The sequence below is a fragment of the Sporothrix schenckii genome (assembly GCF_000961545.1).
Source record: "Sporothrix schenckii 1099-18 chromosome Unknown Cont44, whole genome shotgun sequence".
In the NCBI taxonomy this organism is placed as follows: Eukaryota; Fungi; Ascomycota; class Sordariomycetes; order Ophiostomatales; family Ophiostomataceae; genus Sporothrix; species Sporothrix schenckii.
The window spans coordinates 4,052,094-4,069,140 of NW_015971145.1; the positions used below are offsets into that span (position 1 = coordinate 4,052,094).

The 17,047-nt window shown below is 59.8% G+C and overlaps 5 protein-coding genes across 5 annotated transcripts; 4 read left to right on the forward strand and 1 right to left on the reverse strand.

Annotated features, from left to right (window-relative positions):
• Positions 1-907: 907 nt before the first annotated feature.
• On the forward strand, positions 908-2,281 carry SPSK_09252 (uridine monophosphate synthetase; the record flags this gene model as incomplete). The annotated part of the gene is made up of 1 exon (XM_016735828.1): positions 908-2,281. One exon carries the CDS (start codon positions 908-910, stop codon positions 2,279-2,281), a length of 1,374 nt encoding a protein of 457 aa, XP_016588044.1.
• A 1,337-nt stretch (positions 2,282-3,618) lies between these two features.
• Positions 3,619-6,891, forward strand: SPSK_08412 (uncharacterized protein; the record flags this gene model as incomplete). The annotated part of the gene is made up of 2 exons (XM_016735010.1): positions 3,619-4,908; positions 4,987-6,891. The coding sequence occupies 2 exons, from the start codon at positions 3,619-3,621 to the stop codon at positions 6,889-6,891; spliced, it is 3,195 nt and encodes a 1,064-aa protein (XP_016588045.1).
• Positions 6,892-8,117: 1,226 nt separating this feature from the next.
• On the forward strand, positions 8,118-10,067 carry SPSK_08826 (uncharacterized protein; the record flags this gene model as incomplete). Its single annotated transcript, XM_016735413.1, has 6 exons — positions 8,118-8,201; positions 8,297-8,485; positions 8,627-8,674; positions 8,738-9,023; positions 9,083-9,882; positions 9,960-10,067. 6 exons carry the CDS (start codon positions 8,118-8,120, stop codon positions 10,065-10,067), a joined length of 1,515 nt encoding a protein of 504 aa, XP_016588046.1.
• A 662-nt stretch (positions 10,068-10,729) lies between these two features.
• Positions 10,730-11,620, forward strand: SPSK_09664 (signal recognition particle subunit SRP19; the record flags this gene model as incomplete). Its single annotated transcript, XM_016736236.1, has 1 exon — positions 10,730-11,620. One exon carries the CDS (start codon positions 10,730-10,732, stop codon positions 11,618-11,620), a length of 891 nt encoding a protein of 296 aa, XP_016588047.1.
• A 267-nt stretch (positions 11,621-11,887) lies between these two features.
• On the reverse strand, positions 11,888-16,537 carry SPSK_08307 (dynactin 1; the record flags this gene model as incomplete). The annotated part of the gene is made up of 2 exons (XM_016734910.1): positions 11,888-15,913; positions 16,004-16,537. The coding sequence occupies 2 exons, from the start codon at positions 16,535-16,537 to the stop codon at positions 11,888-11,890; spliced, it is 4,560 nt and encodes a 1,519-aa protein (XP_016588048.1).
• Between the last annotated feature and the right edge of the window lie 510 nt (positions 16,538-17,047).

Below are 17,047 nucleotides of genomic sequence, written 5' to 3' on the forward strand. Positions count from 1 at the left end.
CCATGTCCCACCGAGCACTGAGTTTCGTCCCGCGTTTTTCTCACCCAAGGCTGATGTCCGTAAATACTTTATTGACCCCCTGTCCCTCATCGAGCTCTTTGACATGTCTCGTACCAGCTTGTGATTTGTGACTACTCAAGGCTCCTTCCATTTGCTCGTTGGTCATGTCTGGCTCCTTCCTGACCAGCCATCTTTCATGGTCGTTCTCATGCACCCCTGACAGCCCCTCCCCTCGCTGCCAACGGCAGTTGCTCATTCCTCGCGCCCCCCTCGTCACTTCCATAAAAGACGGACATGTCCGTTCCTCTTTCCCTTGTCATCAGCTCCTGCTTGTTCTATAGAATTAACGCTGCTGCATTGATCTAGACTCCGGGCCTGTTCGACATCACGAGATCAAAAGGTCAGCTGCAATCGCCTTCACCGTCCCACGTACCTGCCATACCACTCGGCCAGTCCCAATATCTGCAAGCGGTCCCAATATTTTTGGCGGCACTGCCCCATAGCACCCTCATCCCGTCGTGTTGCCCCCCATCTCACCCCATCCCAAGCGTCTGGCCCAGCCTGATATTTTTTTTAGCGCTATTGCCAAACTACTCAATTCTTAGCCCTGTTTATCGACTTTTTAGTGGACGGTTTTTTTCCCGTTGAGGCCTCTGCCCGAAAAATTCAAACGTCTTTCCTCACGAGAGCAGCGTGGTCGTTCTTGCTGTGGTTTTGCGTTCCTTTTCTGATCCCTTTATTTACTCTCATTTTCCGGCTACCGATCGTCCATCTCTCAATTGAACTTTCAGTTCGTGGCCGCTCCTTTGTCTCTCTCACTACGGGCCCTATCAGCGCTCTTCCTCTGATCGTACTCTATCCGCCATCCCTCCCACCATATCCTCTCGTCCGCCGCCAATCCCCCACCATGGGCGCCACACAGCACCATCCGTCCTTTGTGACGCCTTTTGCAGAGCGGGCAGAAGCCGCTGCACACCCGCTGACTGCCTATCTTTACCGGTTGATGGTCGCCAAGTCTTCGAATCTGTGTCTCAGCGCCGACGTGTCGACAGCCCGCGAACTGCTGCTCCTCGCCGACCGCGTCGGCCCCTCCATCGTCGTCCTCAAAACCCACTACGACCTTGTCACCGGATGGGACTACAACCCGCAGACGGGCACTGGTGCCCAGCTGGCGGCCCTGGCCCGCAAGCACGGCTTCCTCCTGTTTGAGGACCGCAAGTTTGCCGACATTGGCAAGACCGTGCAGCAGCAGTACACCGCCGGTACGGCCCGCATCATTGACTGGGCCCACCTGGTGACGGTCAACATGGACGCAGGTCTGCCCGCCGTGACTGCCCTCGCTGATGCGGCTGCCCACTGGCGCGAGCGTGTCCACTACGAGGTCAAGACGTCGGTCACCGTCGGCACGCCCGTCCTCGATAGCTTTGACGACAGCGGCAGCGGCACCGCCAGCGGCGTTGCCACCCCAAACACGCAGCACGTGTCCGAGTTTCCTTCGCAGTCGGGCGCCGCGCCGACGTCTTCGTTGCCGACGTCGATCCCCTCGAACCTCTTTTCCTCCGCCCCACGCGCGAATGCGGATTCCGGCGGTCTCCCCACCCCCTCGCGCGACACCGACGGCCGGAAAGGAAGCATAGTGTCCGTCACGACCGTGACCCAGAGTTTCGAGCCTGTCGACTCGCCCCGGCTACCGCGCGACAGCACGGACGGCCGTGTGCACAGCGCGTCTGGCGGCACCTACCACCAGGACGGCACCAACACGGCCGACAGCACGAGCGGCAGCGGCCGGTCGGGCGCCGCGGCCGGCAGCAGCTACATCCAGGACGGCGCTGGCGCCGTCTATCCGGGGATCGAGGAGGCGCCCCTCGACCGCGGCATCCTGCTGTTGGCCCAGATGTCCACCAAAGGCAACCTCATGACACCCGCGTACACGCAGGCTTGCGTTGACGCCGCCCGCGCGCACAAGACGTTTGTCGCTGGTTTTATTGCCCAGGAGACGCTCAACACGGCGCCCGACGACGCTTTCGTGCATCTGACGCCCGGCTGCAAGCTGCCGCCGCCCGGCGAGGAGTTTGAGGAGAAGACCGATGCGAATGGCCGTGTGCTGCCTGGCGACGGCATGGGCCAGCAGTACAACACGCCGGCACGGTTGATTGGCGTCTGCGGTGCCGACATTGTCATTGTCGGCCGCGGCATCATCACGGCGGTGGACCCGCCGTCCGAGGCGGAGCGGTACAGGCGGAAAGCATGGAAGGCGTACCTGGCCCGTGTGCAGCAATGAGGCGACGCGAGAACGGGGGAGTTTGGAACATTGGTACATGCGGCAAAAATACAAGGAGCAAAGACAGCGGTCAGTGCTTTTGTTTGAGAGTTGCGACGTACAAGGAGAAGGCGGAAACTGGAATGCTCGTCATTTTATACCATTTTGTTTTTTATTGTTTCAAGTACTATTTCTGCGTATCATGGGATTTTTTTGGAAGTTTTGTAGCCACAGAACAATGAGAGCACACCGTCCAGGGAATAAAAAGGATGCACGTCGTAACTTGCATATCATTGCCACTGAGCGTAATCCAACGCACCTAACCATATGTGCACTCAACTGCGGTGAGGCACTCGGTCCAGAGTATGCTACAGTTGCCTCGTAAACAGTCTTTCAATGATCTCTGGATCGTTTCCATGTCTAGGCACTTATTGTTGGAGAAATAACGTTGTTTGTGTTTATCGAATGTGGTATGCCTTTGTCCACATGGCTGGCATGCTCCTTCTTTTGCGATTCGCTAGCCCGTCTTGGTTGTGAGTTTGCTCTTTCCTGTAAAGGTGCACTGGTGATCGGAGATAAGAATGCCTTAGCGCCACTTCCCTTGTCGTCATCCAAGTTTTGGAGGAGCCATCCCCCGCCAGTGAGGGAAAGAGCGAAGAAAAAGTTTGTCAGCCATTTTGGAGAAACCGCCCGAGAAAGGAAAGCGCTGCGCAGAGTACGACACATGAACACTCACCTTCCTTTTGGGCGGGGCTGCCATTGGATGGAGTGTTTGGCGAATTCGCCTGTCGTCGTCCTGCCTTTCTTCTTTTTTCTCCTCTGAGAGTGCATCTTTGCACCTGGCAAACCGAGCTTTGAAGCCTTATTAATTCCCCGTTAAACGGCAGGCTGTTTTGGCCTACTGTTGCCGTTCCGACTACTACCTTTTTTTTCAAGTATCGCTGCATTCGCCCCGCACCCAAGGCAAAGAACGGGAAACCGCGATCAGGATGCCCATACCTTCCGTTTTACTCAAAGTTTTGCTCTGCAATTGCCGTTGAACAAAAGGCCTTTTGCCCCCTTTTCAGTGTCATCACATACTCGGCATTTCACGACCAATTGCGGATCTCATTGATCTCTCGGCGTAGCAACCGGTGCTAACCAGAGCAGACAACACGCTGCTAACTCCGGAGCATACGTCAGTTACACAACGGCCGCACTCCCGCGCGCGCTGCCGCTTTTTGCAGCCCATCCGCCGCAAGCTTCCGCGCCTTGCTTTTCCTCGATCTGTTGATTCTGACAACACAATCTCTCTCTCCTTGCATTCTTCCCGGAACGGCTCAAGCCGGCATTTGCTCCCCAGAAGAGCGTGGCCCAGTATGACGGCGGCACGCTCCAAGAAGCGCACGGCCAGCCTGGACGACAGCGACGACCAGCTGGCCGGTGCCTCCATGTCTCCGAGTGATGGCTCGCCCGGCGGCGGGTCGGGCGGTGGCTCCGTGACTAACGAACAGAATGGCGACGCTTCCGCAAACGGCACAACAAGGGGCTCGGGTGGCGCGCCGCCGCTCCGCAAACGCAAGCGCCGTGTTGTGTCATGCGCCGAGTGCCACCGGCGAAAGCAAAAGTGCGACCGCAACATGCCGTGCAAGGCTTGCATCGACCGCAAGATGGAGGCCAGCTGCCACTACGAGACCGTCGCCATGTCGCGCGAACGACATCACATGCGCGTCCTCGAGGCCGCCTCGTACGGCCGCGCGCTGCAGGCCGGCGGCTCCATACCCGTGAAGGCGGCTGGTTTCGGTTACGCACAAAGCGCCGCCAACACACTTGGATTCCTAAATCGGCTCGATGGCGGACGGGGCAACAATGTTGCGGGCGGCGGAGATGTTGGCGAGCAGTGGGGGCCTGACGGCAAAGGGCCGTCCGCAAGCGGCAGCGGCACAGACAGCGCGACCCTCGCCAGTATGGTATCCGAAAAACTGGACAGTTCGGCCGTGGTACCAACGACAGAAGCCGCACATGCTGCTGCAATGGCTCAGCAGCGGTTTTACTACCAGCAGAACGGAGCCTCCCGGTTTCCAGCGAAGCAGACGACAACACAGCAGCAGCAGCACGAGTCCCACAAGCTCATCCACTCCCAACACCCCTCGTTTGACCACCAACTCCACCAGCGGCCGCAGATTGGCGATCCCTACGGCACAGCGGACCGATACCGAGCCCTCGTCCGCGAGCTGCCACCACGCGCCGCCATCGACCGCCTCGTCGACACCTACTTCAAGGAGTACAACTGGAACTACTATGCCATTGACGAAGACGTCTTTGAAAAGCAGCTCAATGACTGGACTGACGTTGCCATGGGTCCCTTTGGAACGCTGCAATCGCCGAACCAGCTGTCTCCGGACCTGCGCGCATTCCCCGCGCTTCTCTTCAACGTCATGGCCATGGGCCTGCTCATGCTCGAACCGAACAATGAGGAACACATGGCGTTTTTCGACGGCATCAAGCATGCCAACAATGCCACCGGCGAGGATCTCGCTCTGGACTACTCCGAAGCTGGCATGGGCATCTTGTCGCTGCTGGGCAAGCGGCAAATGTCGTTTACGACGGTGTTGGCTGCGTTTGCACGAGGCGCTTTCCTGAAATACGTGGCCCTCATTACGGAAGCTGTATGAACCCACCCTCCCCCCTTTCCCCAACTATTGCTACTCTCACCCAACAGTTTATGTATCTAATGCAATTCTCAGTGGCACGCTATTGGAGGTGCCATTCGTGACGCGCAAGAGGTCGGGCTGCATCGCACCTCAATGGACCCCAAACCATGGGCCAATACTGCCGAAGCCGTTCTCGAAAACCAGTGGGAGATACAGCTGCGCCGCCGCCTCTGGATGACGCTCGTCAGCTGGGACATCCAAATGGGTGCGATTCTTGGGCGGCCCATCACCGTCGACCCCACGGCCCGCATGACGCTGCCCATCGACTGCATCATGCCCAAGACCTATGCCGAGCGTTCCACTATGCCCGTGCAGGCGCGCGGTGAGAACGATCCCCCGACACCGCTGTCACGCGCCATCTGGTCGTTTGAAGCCATCTCGCCGCTCCGCCCGATTCTCGAGTTTGAAAAGGAAGGACCGTGCCCCCGCGACTTTAGCCGCATCGATGAGCTGCACGAGACGATTGTGGAGATTGAGTCGCGGACGCCACCCGTGTTCCGCGTGGACAACCCGGACACGCGCTACGACAACCTGCCTGGGTTTGCGTGGCTGCCCAGCATCCGCGCTACGACGCCACAGGTGATTATATTCAACTACATGGCGCTCCACCGCCCGTACATCTTTACGCGGGCCAAGAGCCGCACCGAGGCCCTCAAGGCGTGCATCCGGATGCTGCAAGTCCAGCGGGTGTACTTTGCGTCTCTCAAGCCTCAGCAGTACAAGACGTTTTCGCTCTTCTTCGGCACGTTCGACTCGCTCGTCTTGATGGCAGCCATTTACATCCTGTTCCCCAAGGAACATCCCGAGCTGTTACCGGACGCCATCCAGCACTACCGCTGGTCGGTCCAGCGCTTCGAGATCATGATGGAGCATTACAGCCTGGCACGGTCGGCGCTCGGCGTGCTCCACGCCATCTACCTGCGGCTGCGCAAAACGCTCGGCATCAGCTTCCTCGAAAACGACCATGGCCTGGGCGGCATCCTAGGCCCCGGCGCGGCGCCTGTCGATGATTTGACGCTCAGTAACATTGATCCCAGTCTAAAGGGCGATGGGCCGGTGTTGGGGGCGGCGGCCGCCAAGACGGGGAGTGGAGGTGCCGATTCGGGAAGCAATGGTGGATACGAGGGCACGAATGGAAGCGCCACGGCCAGTACCGACCGCACACCACGCGGTGTCTCCTCTGCATCGGTCCTCTCGAGCGCAGCAAGCGACGTCTTTAGTAACGGCACAAAGACACCAACCACCGAATCTGCAGCAGGACCTATCGGGATGCATGGTCCGACGGCCGACGATGGCAAAAGCCTCGATCAGGGTCAGACGACACAGCAGCAGCAGCAGCAGCAGCAGGAGCAGTCACAGCAGGACCAGGACGGATCTGAACCGGTCGCATCGTCCAGCCTTCTCGACCCTCAGTTGGTGTCCCAAGAGTTTGGCGACCTTTCCGGAACACAGACTGCCGCAGACGACGCAATGGTCGACTCGATGTTCCCAGACAACTTTGACTGGTCGTCGCTGCCACCCATTTGCCCGACAGGCGACTTGGCGTACAACATCTTGCTTGGCGTCAGCGACGGGTCGGCAGCATCGACGTGGGGCGGCGGCGGAAGCGGCGCTGGTGGAGGCAGTCTGATGGGCGGGATTGGCAGCAACAGCTTGGACCTCATGAACAATGTCAGCTCGGGCATGGGCAGCCTGTCTGCCGACCTGGATACCGCGGACGCGACCGCCTTTGCCGCTGTCGAGGCAGCGCGCCCTGCGGCTGCGGCGAAACAGGATGGTCGTGAGAGTGCGTCACCTCAGCAACAGCAACCGGGCGAGGACGCCGCAGGCCGGGGAGTGAACTCGCTGATTGACGGCACGGTGATCCCCTGGCAGTTTGAAGGTGACTTTGGTAACAATAGTTTATGGAGTCTGCTGAACAACTACAACTCGTTTTGAGCCGGAATGGAGGGACGCAGGATCAGACAATACGCACTTTTTGGATATGGTCGGTGATGCCAGGCTTAAAATTGGACAATAAAACGCCACCGCAGGGGTGCATCTTCTCTATCCAAGGCATGTTTGTAGTTGTACGACATAGGAAGCATATTGTATCTAAAATGGCACGTGTACAGAGTACTTCGGAGTAGGCATGCAGCAAAGCCCAAAGCTGACAATGTTCAAACAAGCCCCATGGACTCTGGCTAGATGCAGTAAGTCTGTGGCCTAATCACACCCGTCGCCTGGAAGGTCCAAGATGAGGATCGATGCTCCTGGCGGGTGTCTTTCTGCTTTCTGTTTCCCATTGCCGTATGCCGTATCTAAAGTGCGTTTATTTCTTTTTCTCATTTCGTTTTCTGCTTTCCGCCTGCTGGCTTCTGTTTTTTGTAGTTTAGACAAGGCGGGAAAGACTCAGTAGAGAGGAGCAGGCAATAATTGTACGCCAACGCGCTAAGTTGGTCTGTTGCAGCCCGACTTGTCTGCCAATCATACAGTCGTCACGTATGTTTGGCGATGTGTGTTGTTGAAAACGAATGGGGTCGTTTAGGGCAGAGTAGAAGGAAGCCGGAAGCAGGAGGCGGAAGACAGGAAATCGAAAAGAAAGAAAAAACCGAAACAGACTAAATAGCATATTATTGCTCCATACGTTGTACATAGGATACGATACAAGGAAGCTGTCAGTCGCAGTTTCCCGTTACCGTTACCTGCTTTCTGACTTTGTCAGTGCTCCTGGCAATTGCTACTTTCGGCCTAGTTACCACTCTAGAGATTGGACTGCAACGAGCTCTCCTAGCGCACATATGCGACCGTCATCGCTCCTTCCCAAGTTCTTCTGCAGTTCTCATTTGCACCTTCCCAAATATAATACACTGCTTCCAGCAGTCCTCGCCTTCCCCTTTATCCCCTTTATTTCAATTTTTGTTGCGATGCTCTTTCCTCTCCATTCTTACACTCTAACGTTCGCTCCTTCTCTCACTCTACACGCCGACCACGACGTTCACCACGCGCAAGCTTCGCGACGCGTAACATAAACGCGGCCAAGCGGTCGCTCGGTTTCCTCTGACCTTTGGCTCACGAATCACACTTGGAAGATCTCCCCCAACCTCATTCCTCCCTTTGATAGACTCGACTGTCACTCCGTGTCTTCGCACCTCTCTCACTCGGGCCTTACCACACAAAGAACCATGATAGGCGATGAATTGGGCCTGCTTAAGCAGCGGTTTCAACAACTGCGACATTTTGAGGATAGTCAATCGCAGCTCCTAGAGGTGTGTCTTTGCCAGAAAGAGTCTCTGCAGCATGTTTTTGCGTATCGTTTCGCTCAGTCTGCTCTGGGAACTGACCGTGTGCTCTCCCGCTATAGGATCTGTTCACATACAGTCAGCAGTTGGAATCTCGGCTGCATACAGAGACGTCCCAGCTGCGGCGAGACCTTGCCAACTGCCGCCTCGACTTAGACGATGCCCAGAACTCACGACGCAATTTCCAGCAACAAGTGCAGGCATTAAACAACGATATTCAGCAGCTTAAAAACGAAAACGACGAACACAGGGTGCGTGGCATTGGAGAGAAAAGAGACTGGACAGACTGGGCAGCCTGGGCAGAGTGGGCAGGGTACACTATGGCTGGGAAAAACAAAAGACCTGAAAACAGCCCAAGGAACGAAGATGGAGACTGACGGAAAGATATGCAGAATGGACATCCTTACGTCGCTGTATTGATCGACGGCGATGGGCTCCTAGTACGTCCCGTTCCATTTTCCCTTTTTTCCACATGCTCGCAGAACTAACGACCAACCGAACAGTTCCAAGACACCTTCATCAACGATGGCGTCGACGGCGGCAAGCGGGCTGCCCATGCGCTACGCACCGCCATCGTCGACAAATGCGGCGACCAGGCGTCCAAGATGGAAATTATCGTAAAGGTCTGGGTCAACAAGTCCGGCCTGGCCACAGCCATGCGCCAGGCGGGCGTCATCGTTAGCGAAGATCAATTCAAGCAGTTTACCCTTGGCTTTACACAGGCCAAAGCCTCGTTTGACTTTATTGACGTTGGCTACGGCAAAGAACGCGCCGATTCCAAAATTAAAGGTGCGATCGAAAGCCCCTCCCGTCCGTTTCGCGAATGACCCAAATTCTAACGATGGCAGAGGATGCCCGGTGGCACTTGCACAATGCCAATTGCAAAATGGTTGTGCTCGGCATTTCCCATGATTCCGGGTACGCCCCTTTCCTAGATGACCTCAGCAGCAACTACAAGATGCGCGACCGCCTCCGCATTCTCGAGGGCTCGCCCACGGTGCGCGAGCTCATTGCCACCAATATTGAGGTTACCAACTTGAACGAAACCGTATTCCGGTCCGACAAACTGGTTGCCGACCGCATCCCGAATGCGGCTCCAGTGAACTATATGCCGAACGGCACCGGCCGCGCGTCGCCGGCAGCCACCAACGGCCAGACTGTAACCGCCAAACCGAACGGCGGCATACCGAACAACGACGCGACAAAGACCAGCGTCCTGTCGCCCACCACATCGCCGTCGATCAGCTACGCGAGCGGTACGACGGCCAAGCGTAGCAGCCCACCGCCGACCATGACTTTCCCGCAGTCCACAACAAAGAGCCTGCAGGCCAAGGCGGCAAGTGCAGCGGCCACTGCGGCCGCGCAGCTCGAAAAAAAAAAGCCGATCTGGAGCCCCGGCGAGCGCGGCCTCGATCCGCCCGTCACATACAACCCGGTGGCTGTGGACTGCGTCAAGAAACGCAAGGGCAAGGACAAGTTCTGCAACAACTATGTCATTTTGGGCTATTGCACCAAGGACACTTGCGAATACAATCACAAGCTTAAGGCGACGGCCGACGAGAAGATGGCTTTGTCGTTCCTGATGCGCCAGTCGCCCTGCAGCCGTGGCCAGGACTGCACTTTTGAGGAGTGCATTCATGGCCACCATGTAGGTCCCCCCGTCTACCCGACGTCGGACGAGGCGCTTCGTCTTTGGCGGACCATCCCACTAACGTGTTCTCACAGTGCCCGAGTGTGCGCGACGGAAACTGCCTGCAGCCGTACTGCCGGTTCCCCTCGGCGCTGCACCCGCCGAACACAAAGTTTAAGCAACCGTTCCTCGGTGACGATTAATAGATGCAAAATAAACCAGGTGCGATTGAGAAGATGTGAGGATGTTATAAGAGAAAGATGTGAGTGTGTCCCGCGTCGTGTACGACGGGGACGCTGGAAGATGGATTAACTGGACCTGATCTCGAGAGATCGAACGCGATATGGAGCGATATGGAGCGATATGGAGCGATATGGAGTCATGGAATGATATTGAAGGGTGGACGTGGTATTTACATTTAAAGTGGTCACGTGCTGCCACAATGCAGACGAGCAACCTGGCGGTGCCATATCCAAAAGGCAATATTAGGGTCCTGATGTGTCCGAAAACAACAGATTGAATTCATATATTTCGTTTTGCTTGCCGATTGACGTTTATTCACCCGCAATGTAGGGCATAATATTCTCGATCCCGTCTTATGACAGCCTCGCCGTTGTATGTGACGAGGCTCTCGCTGTTTAGCGAGGACCCACTTTTCTACCACACGCCGTCCTCACAATCAGCGCCCCACCAGCTCTGCCCACAAGAAAAATGCAGGCTACAAACGAGGAAGGTGCCGCCTACTGACGACCACATAACCACATCCGCATTTGCGCCCCTCAACGCAAACATCGCGACACCCTCACCTCCCAGCCCCTTTGCGTCTCAATCTTTCCCCCATCCTCTCACAACTACATCGGACATCATGTCACGCCACGCAATAGTCGAAGAGGTTGAGGACAGTGACGATGTGTACTCAGACCCCTCCGAGGACGACATTGACGACTTTGACGAGACTGACATTATCCGCCGCAAAGAGCCCGCCGCCGCACGACAACCCGCACAGCCCTCGGGCGCATCTTCAATACCACACCAGTTCCAGCAACAGCAGCAACAACGCTCAAACATTGGCCGCCCGGGCGGCGTAGAGCCCCCGCCCGCCTACGCCGGCTTCCCCGCGCTCTACCCGGTCTACTTTGACAAGGACCGTTCGCGTGCCGAGGGACGCCGCGTCAGCAAGAGCCTTGCCGTGGCCAACCCGCTGGCGCGCGACATGGTCGACGCCTGCGCCTCGCTGCAGCTGCGCACCGTCTTCGAGCCCACCAAGACGCACCCCAAGGACTGGGCCAACCCGGGCCGCGTCAAGGTCGACCTCAAGGCCAGCACCGCCGTCAAGAACAAGCACCACCTCTACGTTCTCGTCGCCCGCTACCTCGCCGCCCACCCGACCACCGAGGCCAGCGCCGGCCTGCGCGAAACCGTGCGCGGCGCGCCGCCACCGCCGCCCCGCGGCGAAGCCTACCCGCGCCCGGCCATCCCGCGCGGCTGGAAGCTGCCGGAACTGGTGCCATATCTGAGCCCGGCGATGACGGGCGGCGGCGTGTCGGAGAACCTGTTCCAGGACGTCATGAAGGAGATGCAGGGCGCCGGCGGACCGGGCGGTCTGGGCGCGCTGGGCGGTGGCGGCATGCCCGACATGCGGCAGGCAATGGCGGCGCTTGCTGGTGGTGGTGGAGGCGGTGGCGGCGGAGCACCGGGCGGCGCGATTGGCGGCAGCGATACCAAGAAGGGCAAAAAGGGCAAAGGAAAGGCATAGACAAACAAACGGCACGAGGGGGACCAGTTGTAGAAAAATGCAGACCATCTACTTGGGGGTTTCTGCGGGCATTTGACAGCGCGGTATAATAAAACGAAGCTTTTTTATTGCACAAATTTTTTTTTTTTAAAAAAAAATGAATTGTACGTCGTATGCGGCCACAGAGTGACAAGTAAATAGAAATGGAATGGGGTATATAGCAGACAGCTCTGTATAGTTTCACGTCGGGCCACGATTCCCTCCTCCCGTGGCAGCACGGCCTCCCTCTTAGGCTCGATAGACTGGGTCGTCTGTGTGCACCTGGCGCTGCCACCACGACTGCGTTCTCTCGCCAACAACACGGACACCACCAGCAGGGTTGTTCTCCTTGTCCTCGCCTCCGCCGTCAGCCGTTCCCGGAAGGCGAATCTGCTGCCGCCGCGCGGAGGCTGCGTGCTGCTTGCGCGCCAGACGCTTGCTCAGCACAACGTCGGCTCCAGCACCGCCAGCGGCCGCGGCCGCAGCAGCACCGCTACTCACGTCCCGTGCTTTGCGCGCCACGGACGCTTCCCAGCCCTTCCAGGCCGCATAGTCTTCAGCCAGCTTGGCAGCGTGGTAGCCGGGCGACGTGTGCGCAGGGCGCCACGCCAGACGGTCTGCGGGCAGCTGCTTGCCGAGATCGTACACGCGGGCGGCACTGGCCATCTTCACCAGCTCGCCCAGCACATCGCGTGCTTCGACAGCCACCGCCTGGGCCCGCGAGGCCGCTGTTGGCTGGAGCGGCTGTCTCCGCTGGTTCTTTTGCAGCAGCGGCTCGGCGAGCCAGGCGTGGTTGGCCTGCTCCGTCAGACGGGCCCGCCGGCTGTCTTCGCGCAGGTACCGCACGGCCGCCTGCAGGCTGCCAATCTCGGCCTTGAGGGCCTCCATCTCGCGCGCCGTGGCCACCGCCCGCTCCTTGGAGTGCCGCGCCGCTGCCTGGTGGCCCGACCGGCCACCGACACCGCCAACGCCGCCCAGCTGCCCGCCGTCTGCGCCGTACTCGCCGTCCTCGCCTGCGCTGTCGTCCACGCCGGCGCCTGCCAGGAGGCTGGCGTCGCTGGCAATCTTCTTCCAGCGGTCGCGGTCTGCTTCGAGGCTCTTCAGCTCGCGGTCCTGCTTCTCAATGTCCTCCTTGAGCTGCTTCGTAAAGACCTGCTCGGCCGCCATCGCCCGCTCGAGCTCCGCAATCACCGACGCCTTGTTCTGCGCGTCGCGCATCTTGCTCTCCAGCGTCTCGATCTTGAGCTGCGCCGTGCCCAGGTCGTTGTCGCGCCGCGCAATCACACGGCGCGCCTCGGCGTGGTCGTCGCGCAGCCGCCGCAGCTCCTCCTCGGCGTCCACGGGCACCGTCTTGGACGCCTTGATCTCCTGGCCGCGCACCACCCACGGCGCGGCCGGCCGCTCAAACTCGAGCGTCTGCGACAGGTCGCCCGACAGCGCCGCCACGTCCGACACCTGGCTGGCCACCGCACGCAGCCGGGCCAGGTACGTGGCAAAGAGGTCCTCGTCGGCCGACCCGCCGTCCGTGTTGGTGCCGCGGGCCACGGCCAGCGTCGTGTTGTGTACCACCGTCTGCACCTCGGCGTACGTGAACGGCGCCGTGCGGCCCTCCTCGTGCAGCAGCGCGAACAGGTCGAGGCCCATGCGGCGGGCCAGCTCGGCCAGGCCACGCGATGCCGCCTCGCACTGCTCAAACGCCTCGAGCGTGTCCGGCATCAGCGACAGTGACCGCGACTTGAGCTCTTCGAGCGACCGCACTGCCTTGCTGGCCACCACCTTGGCGCTGCGCGTCTGCGCAATGGCCGCCTCCGCGCGGCGTGCAAAGTACTGTGCCGCGTCGTCCTCGTCGTCGGCCGGTGGGATGACCCGCTGCACCATGCCGCGCGCCGTGTGCAGCGCAATCGACGCCGACTCCAGGTGACTCTGCGTGAGCACGGCGCGCATCTGCAGGTTGTCGGCAAAGCCCTCAAGGTCCTGGCCTTCATGCTCCTCGTCGTTGCCGATGCTGACACTGCTGCTGTTGTTGTTGTTCAGGTTGTTGTGAAGAAGACTGCTGAAGCCGTTGGCCTTGGGCGTGGATTGCTGCTGCTGCTGCCGCTGCTGGGTGGCGGTAGGTGAAAGGTGCACTTCAGCCAAGTGCGACATGAGCGCAATGGACCGCTGGAGCTCGTCGGCACACGTCTGCTCCTTGAGCTCGTCGCGGCGCAGGCCGTCGATCCAGGCGTTGAGTGCGCGCTCGACGGGCTCCAGCTCATACAGCGCGCCGTCGAAGCGGGCAAAGTTGTCCGTCGAGCAGCGGCTGATGGCGCTCACAAAGCGGTCGCACATGGCCGACACCCACGTGAGCTTGTCCACCACGTCGCAGCCCACAAACACGTCGTCTTCGTGGCCCGGGTGCGCCGGCTGGTTGACGCGCTCGCGCACGAATCCGTTGAGCAGGTTCGCCTTGAAGGCCAGGCGGCGGAAGCGCAGCAGCGCGAGGACGGAGTTGCGGTCGGTCTGTACGTACGCGTCGGGCAGGAAGAGCTTGACAATCTCCAGGTGCTGCTCGGCCTCCTGGGCCTCCATGCGCCGGAGCTCGAGATCGATGGTCTTGACCTGCGCCTTGGCCGCCGACAGCTGCAGCTTCATGTTGAGGTCCATAATGGCGCGCGACCGGCTGTTCAGCTGCTCCGACTCGTTCTCCGTCACCGCGTGCGACGCCCGCATGTCTTCCAAGTCGCTCTGCAGGCTTGTCACCACCTCGCGGAACCGGGTCAGGCCGTACTCCATCTCCTCGAGCTTCTCTTCTTGCTGGCCGGCGCGGCGCGCCTGCTCCTGGATGACGGCGGCCTTGAAGTCGAGCTCTTCCTGCATCTCGCGTTCGTTCTGGACGTGGTTGATTTCGAGCTCGTCGTTGATCTCCTTGAGGTTCTCCAGGTCCTCGATGACGGCCTTGAGCTCCTCCACCTGCTCGGCCTGGCTCATGTTGCGCTCCGTGAGGTCCATAATCATGTCGTCGGCGGCCTGGGCCGCGTCGAGCTGCTGCCGCAGGTCCTCGACGACAGCCTCTGCCTGCGCGAGCTTGCCTTTGGTCGCTTCGTGCTGCTCCTTGGTCGCCGTCAGCTCCTTGACGTCTTCTTCGAGCAGCTTCACCTGGTCGCGCAGCTCTTCCTCTTGTTGCTGGGTGATGTCGCGCAGGCGCAGCAGGGCTTCGCGCAGCCGCTCGTTGGTGCGCTCCATCTGCAGCCAGCTGGCGCTGGTCTTCTCTTCCGGCGACATGCCCTGGGTGAACTCGGCATTCTCGCCGCGCAGCACGTCCACCTCGAGCTCCAGCTCTTCGTTCTTCAGCTTGACAGCATCCAGTTCCGCCTTGTACACCTCCGCCTGCTCTTCTGCCATCTCCCGGTCCAGCGTGGCCAGCTCCATCGCAGAGTCGTGCTCCGCCTGCATCGTCTCCACCGACTCCAAGAGGCCCTCGGCCTCCTTGAGCTGTCTGCGGAGGTCGGCATTCTCTTGCTGCTGAGGCTGGTACTTGGCTTGGATCTTCTGGATGATCGCCTGGTATTTCTCGCAGTCTGCGTTCAGCTTGTCGAGCTGCTTGATCTTGTCACGGTCTTCCAGCCGCTTGCGCTCCAACACCCGCAGTTTCGCCTTGAGATCCTCAATCTCACGGTGTGCGGCCGCTGCCGATGCAGTGGGGCGGGTGCCCGATGCAGCAGCAGCGCTGGCGCTGGCCACCGCTGTCTGCCGGGCGCCTGCGGCAGCACCGGCCTTGGATGCCCCCGACGTGAGGCGCTCCAAGGCCGCGGCCCTTGATTGCACGGGGCTTTTCGGCTGTGGCGATAGCACCTCGTCGTCGCTGCTCTTCTGGGGCGACATGATTCGGCCATCGATGCTGCCGCGGGTGGGCCGTGCGCTGCTCAGACGGCTGCTGCCGGCGCTTTCGTTGCCAGAGTCTCCCGACGCGACACGGATGCTGGACGGCCGGCCGCCCACGCGAGACGTCGTCGCACTGCTGACGCCTGGCCGCGCAGCTCCCAGGCGTGGTTGCGCTGTGGTACTCGTGCGCCCGGCTGCCGTGGACGTGGTCGACAGACGGCCACCTCGTGATGCAGGCACTGCCGGGGGCCCCATGGATGTCCGCGTGCCGCCGACCGATGGGCGAGGTCGCGAAGTTACAGAGGACAGTCGGCCACCAGCACCGGTGCCAGCGTTGGAGGGTGTCCCGGTTCGAGAGGTCGCCGTGCTCGAAGGGCCGGTGGCAAGTTGCTTTGTCGGCGATTTCGTCGGTGACTACCCACACGTCAGACCCAATGTGAGTACATTTGCCTCGCAATCACAACCACCAAAACTCTTCGAAACTCCTCCAGACGCGAAACTCACCCTTGCTATACTTGATGGACGCGACCGGGATACCGGGCTAGGACTCGGCGCGTTGAGGCTCATCCGTTTTGTGAGCCCCGGGTCCCCTGACATGCTGGTCCGAGTACCGGCAGAGGTGCCAGTGTAGACGCTGCTTGGGCGGCTGCCCACGGTTGATTTTCGCGCTGCTGGACCGGTCGTGCCAACCGATGGCCGAGCCGCAGCCGGTCGCTGTGGTTGCTGTCGTGCAGGAAGTGGAGCCGGTGCTGCTTCTTCCGTTTCCTCCTCCTCCTCTTCGTCGTCGTCATGGTCGTCGTCTTCGCCGTCTCCAGCCACGCCAAGAACCGTCACCGCCTTCGGCCGAAGAAACATGCCATAGCCCATCGCGCAGTCAAAGTACCGCTCGCCCTGCACACTGCCGTCGTTCTTGCCGGTGGGCGCCTCGAGCTCGACGCCTACCCAGTCGCCGGGCGCGAAGTGCGGCCGCCCAGCAAACCGGATGATACCGCGGGTGCCATCCTGCAGCTGGACGAGATGCCCCACGGCAGGCTCCATGGCAAAGAGGCCGTTAAGGGAGAGTGTGTCGTCGAAAGGCTCAGGGGTCGTCAATGCGTAGACATGCAGAGGCCAGTCATCTCAAGTTGCGGTTGGGTTGTGATGCCGTAAACAAATAGGGGTTAGATGCTCTGAATGGCGGTGGAAATGGGTCGATCGTCTGTCGTATTGAATTTCCGGACGCCAAAGTCTCGCCCTAAGTCCGCTCTGTCGTCAAGAGATTGTCGGAAAGGGCCGTCGGGCGGTCGTCGATGCGGAATACCTCCTGTCTCTGTTGTACGGAAAATAGGAGTTCACGTTTCTGGCCAACACGCGTAGAACTAGGCAATAGTGGCCCCGGCCAGCTAACGGTCCCTGGCCCAGTTCCCCACAGGGGCTCCCACGATTGGCTACTAGGCCATGGAACTCCCCTGGCGCATTTCATACTCGCTCGTTGTCACGTGAACATGCGACAGGGGTCAAACGTCAACAAGTCGCACGCATCGCATCACTGCGATTGGGTCGTTTCTG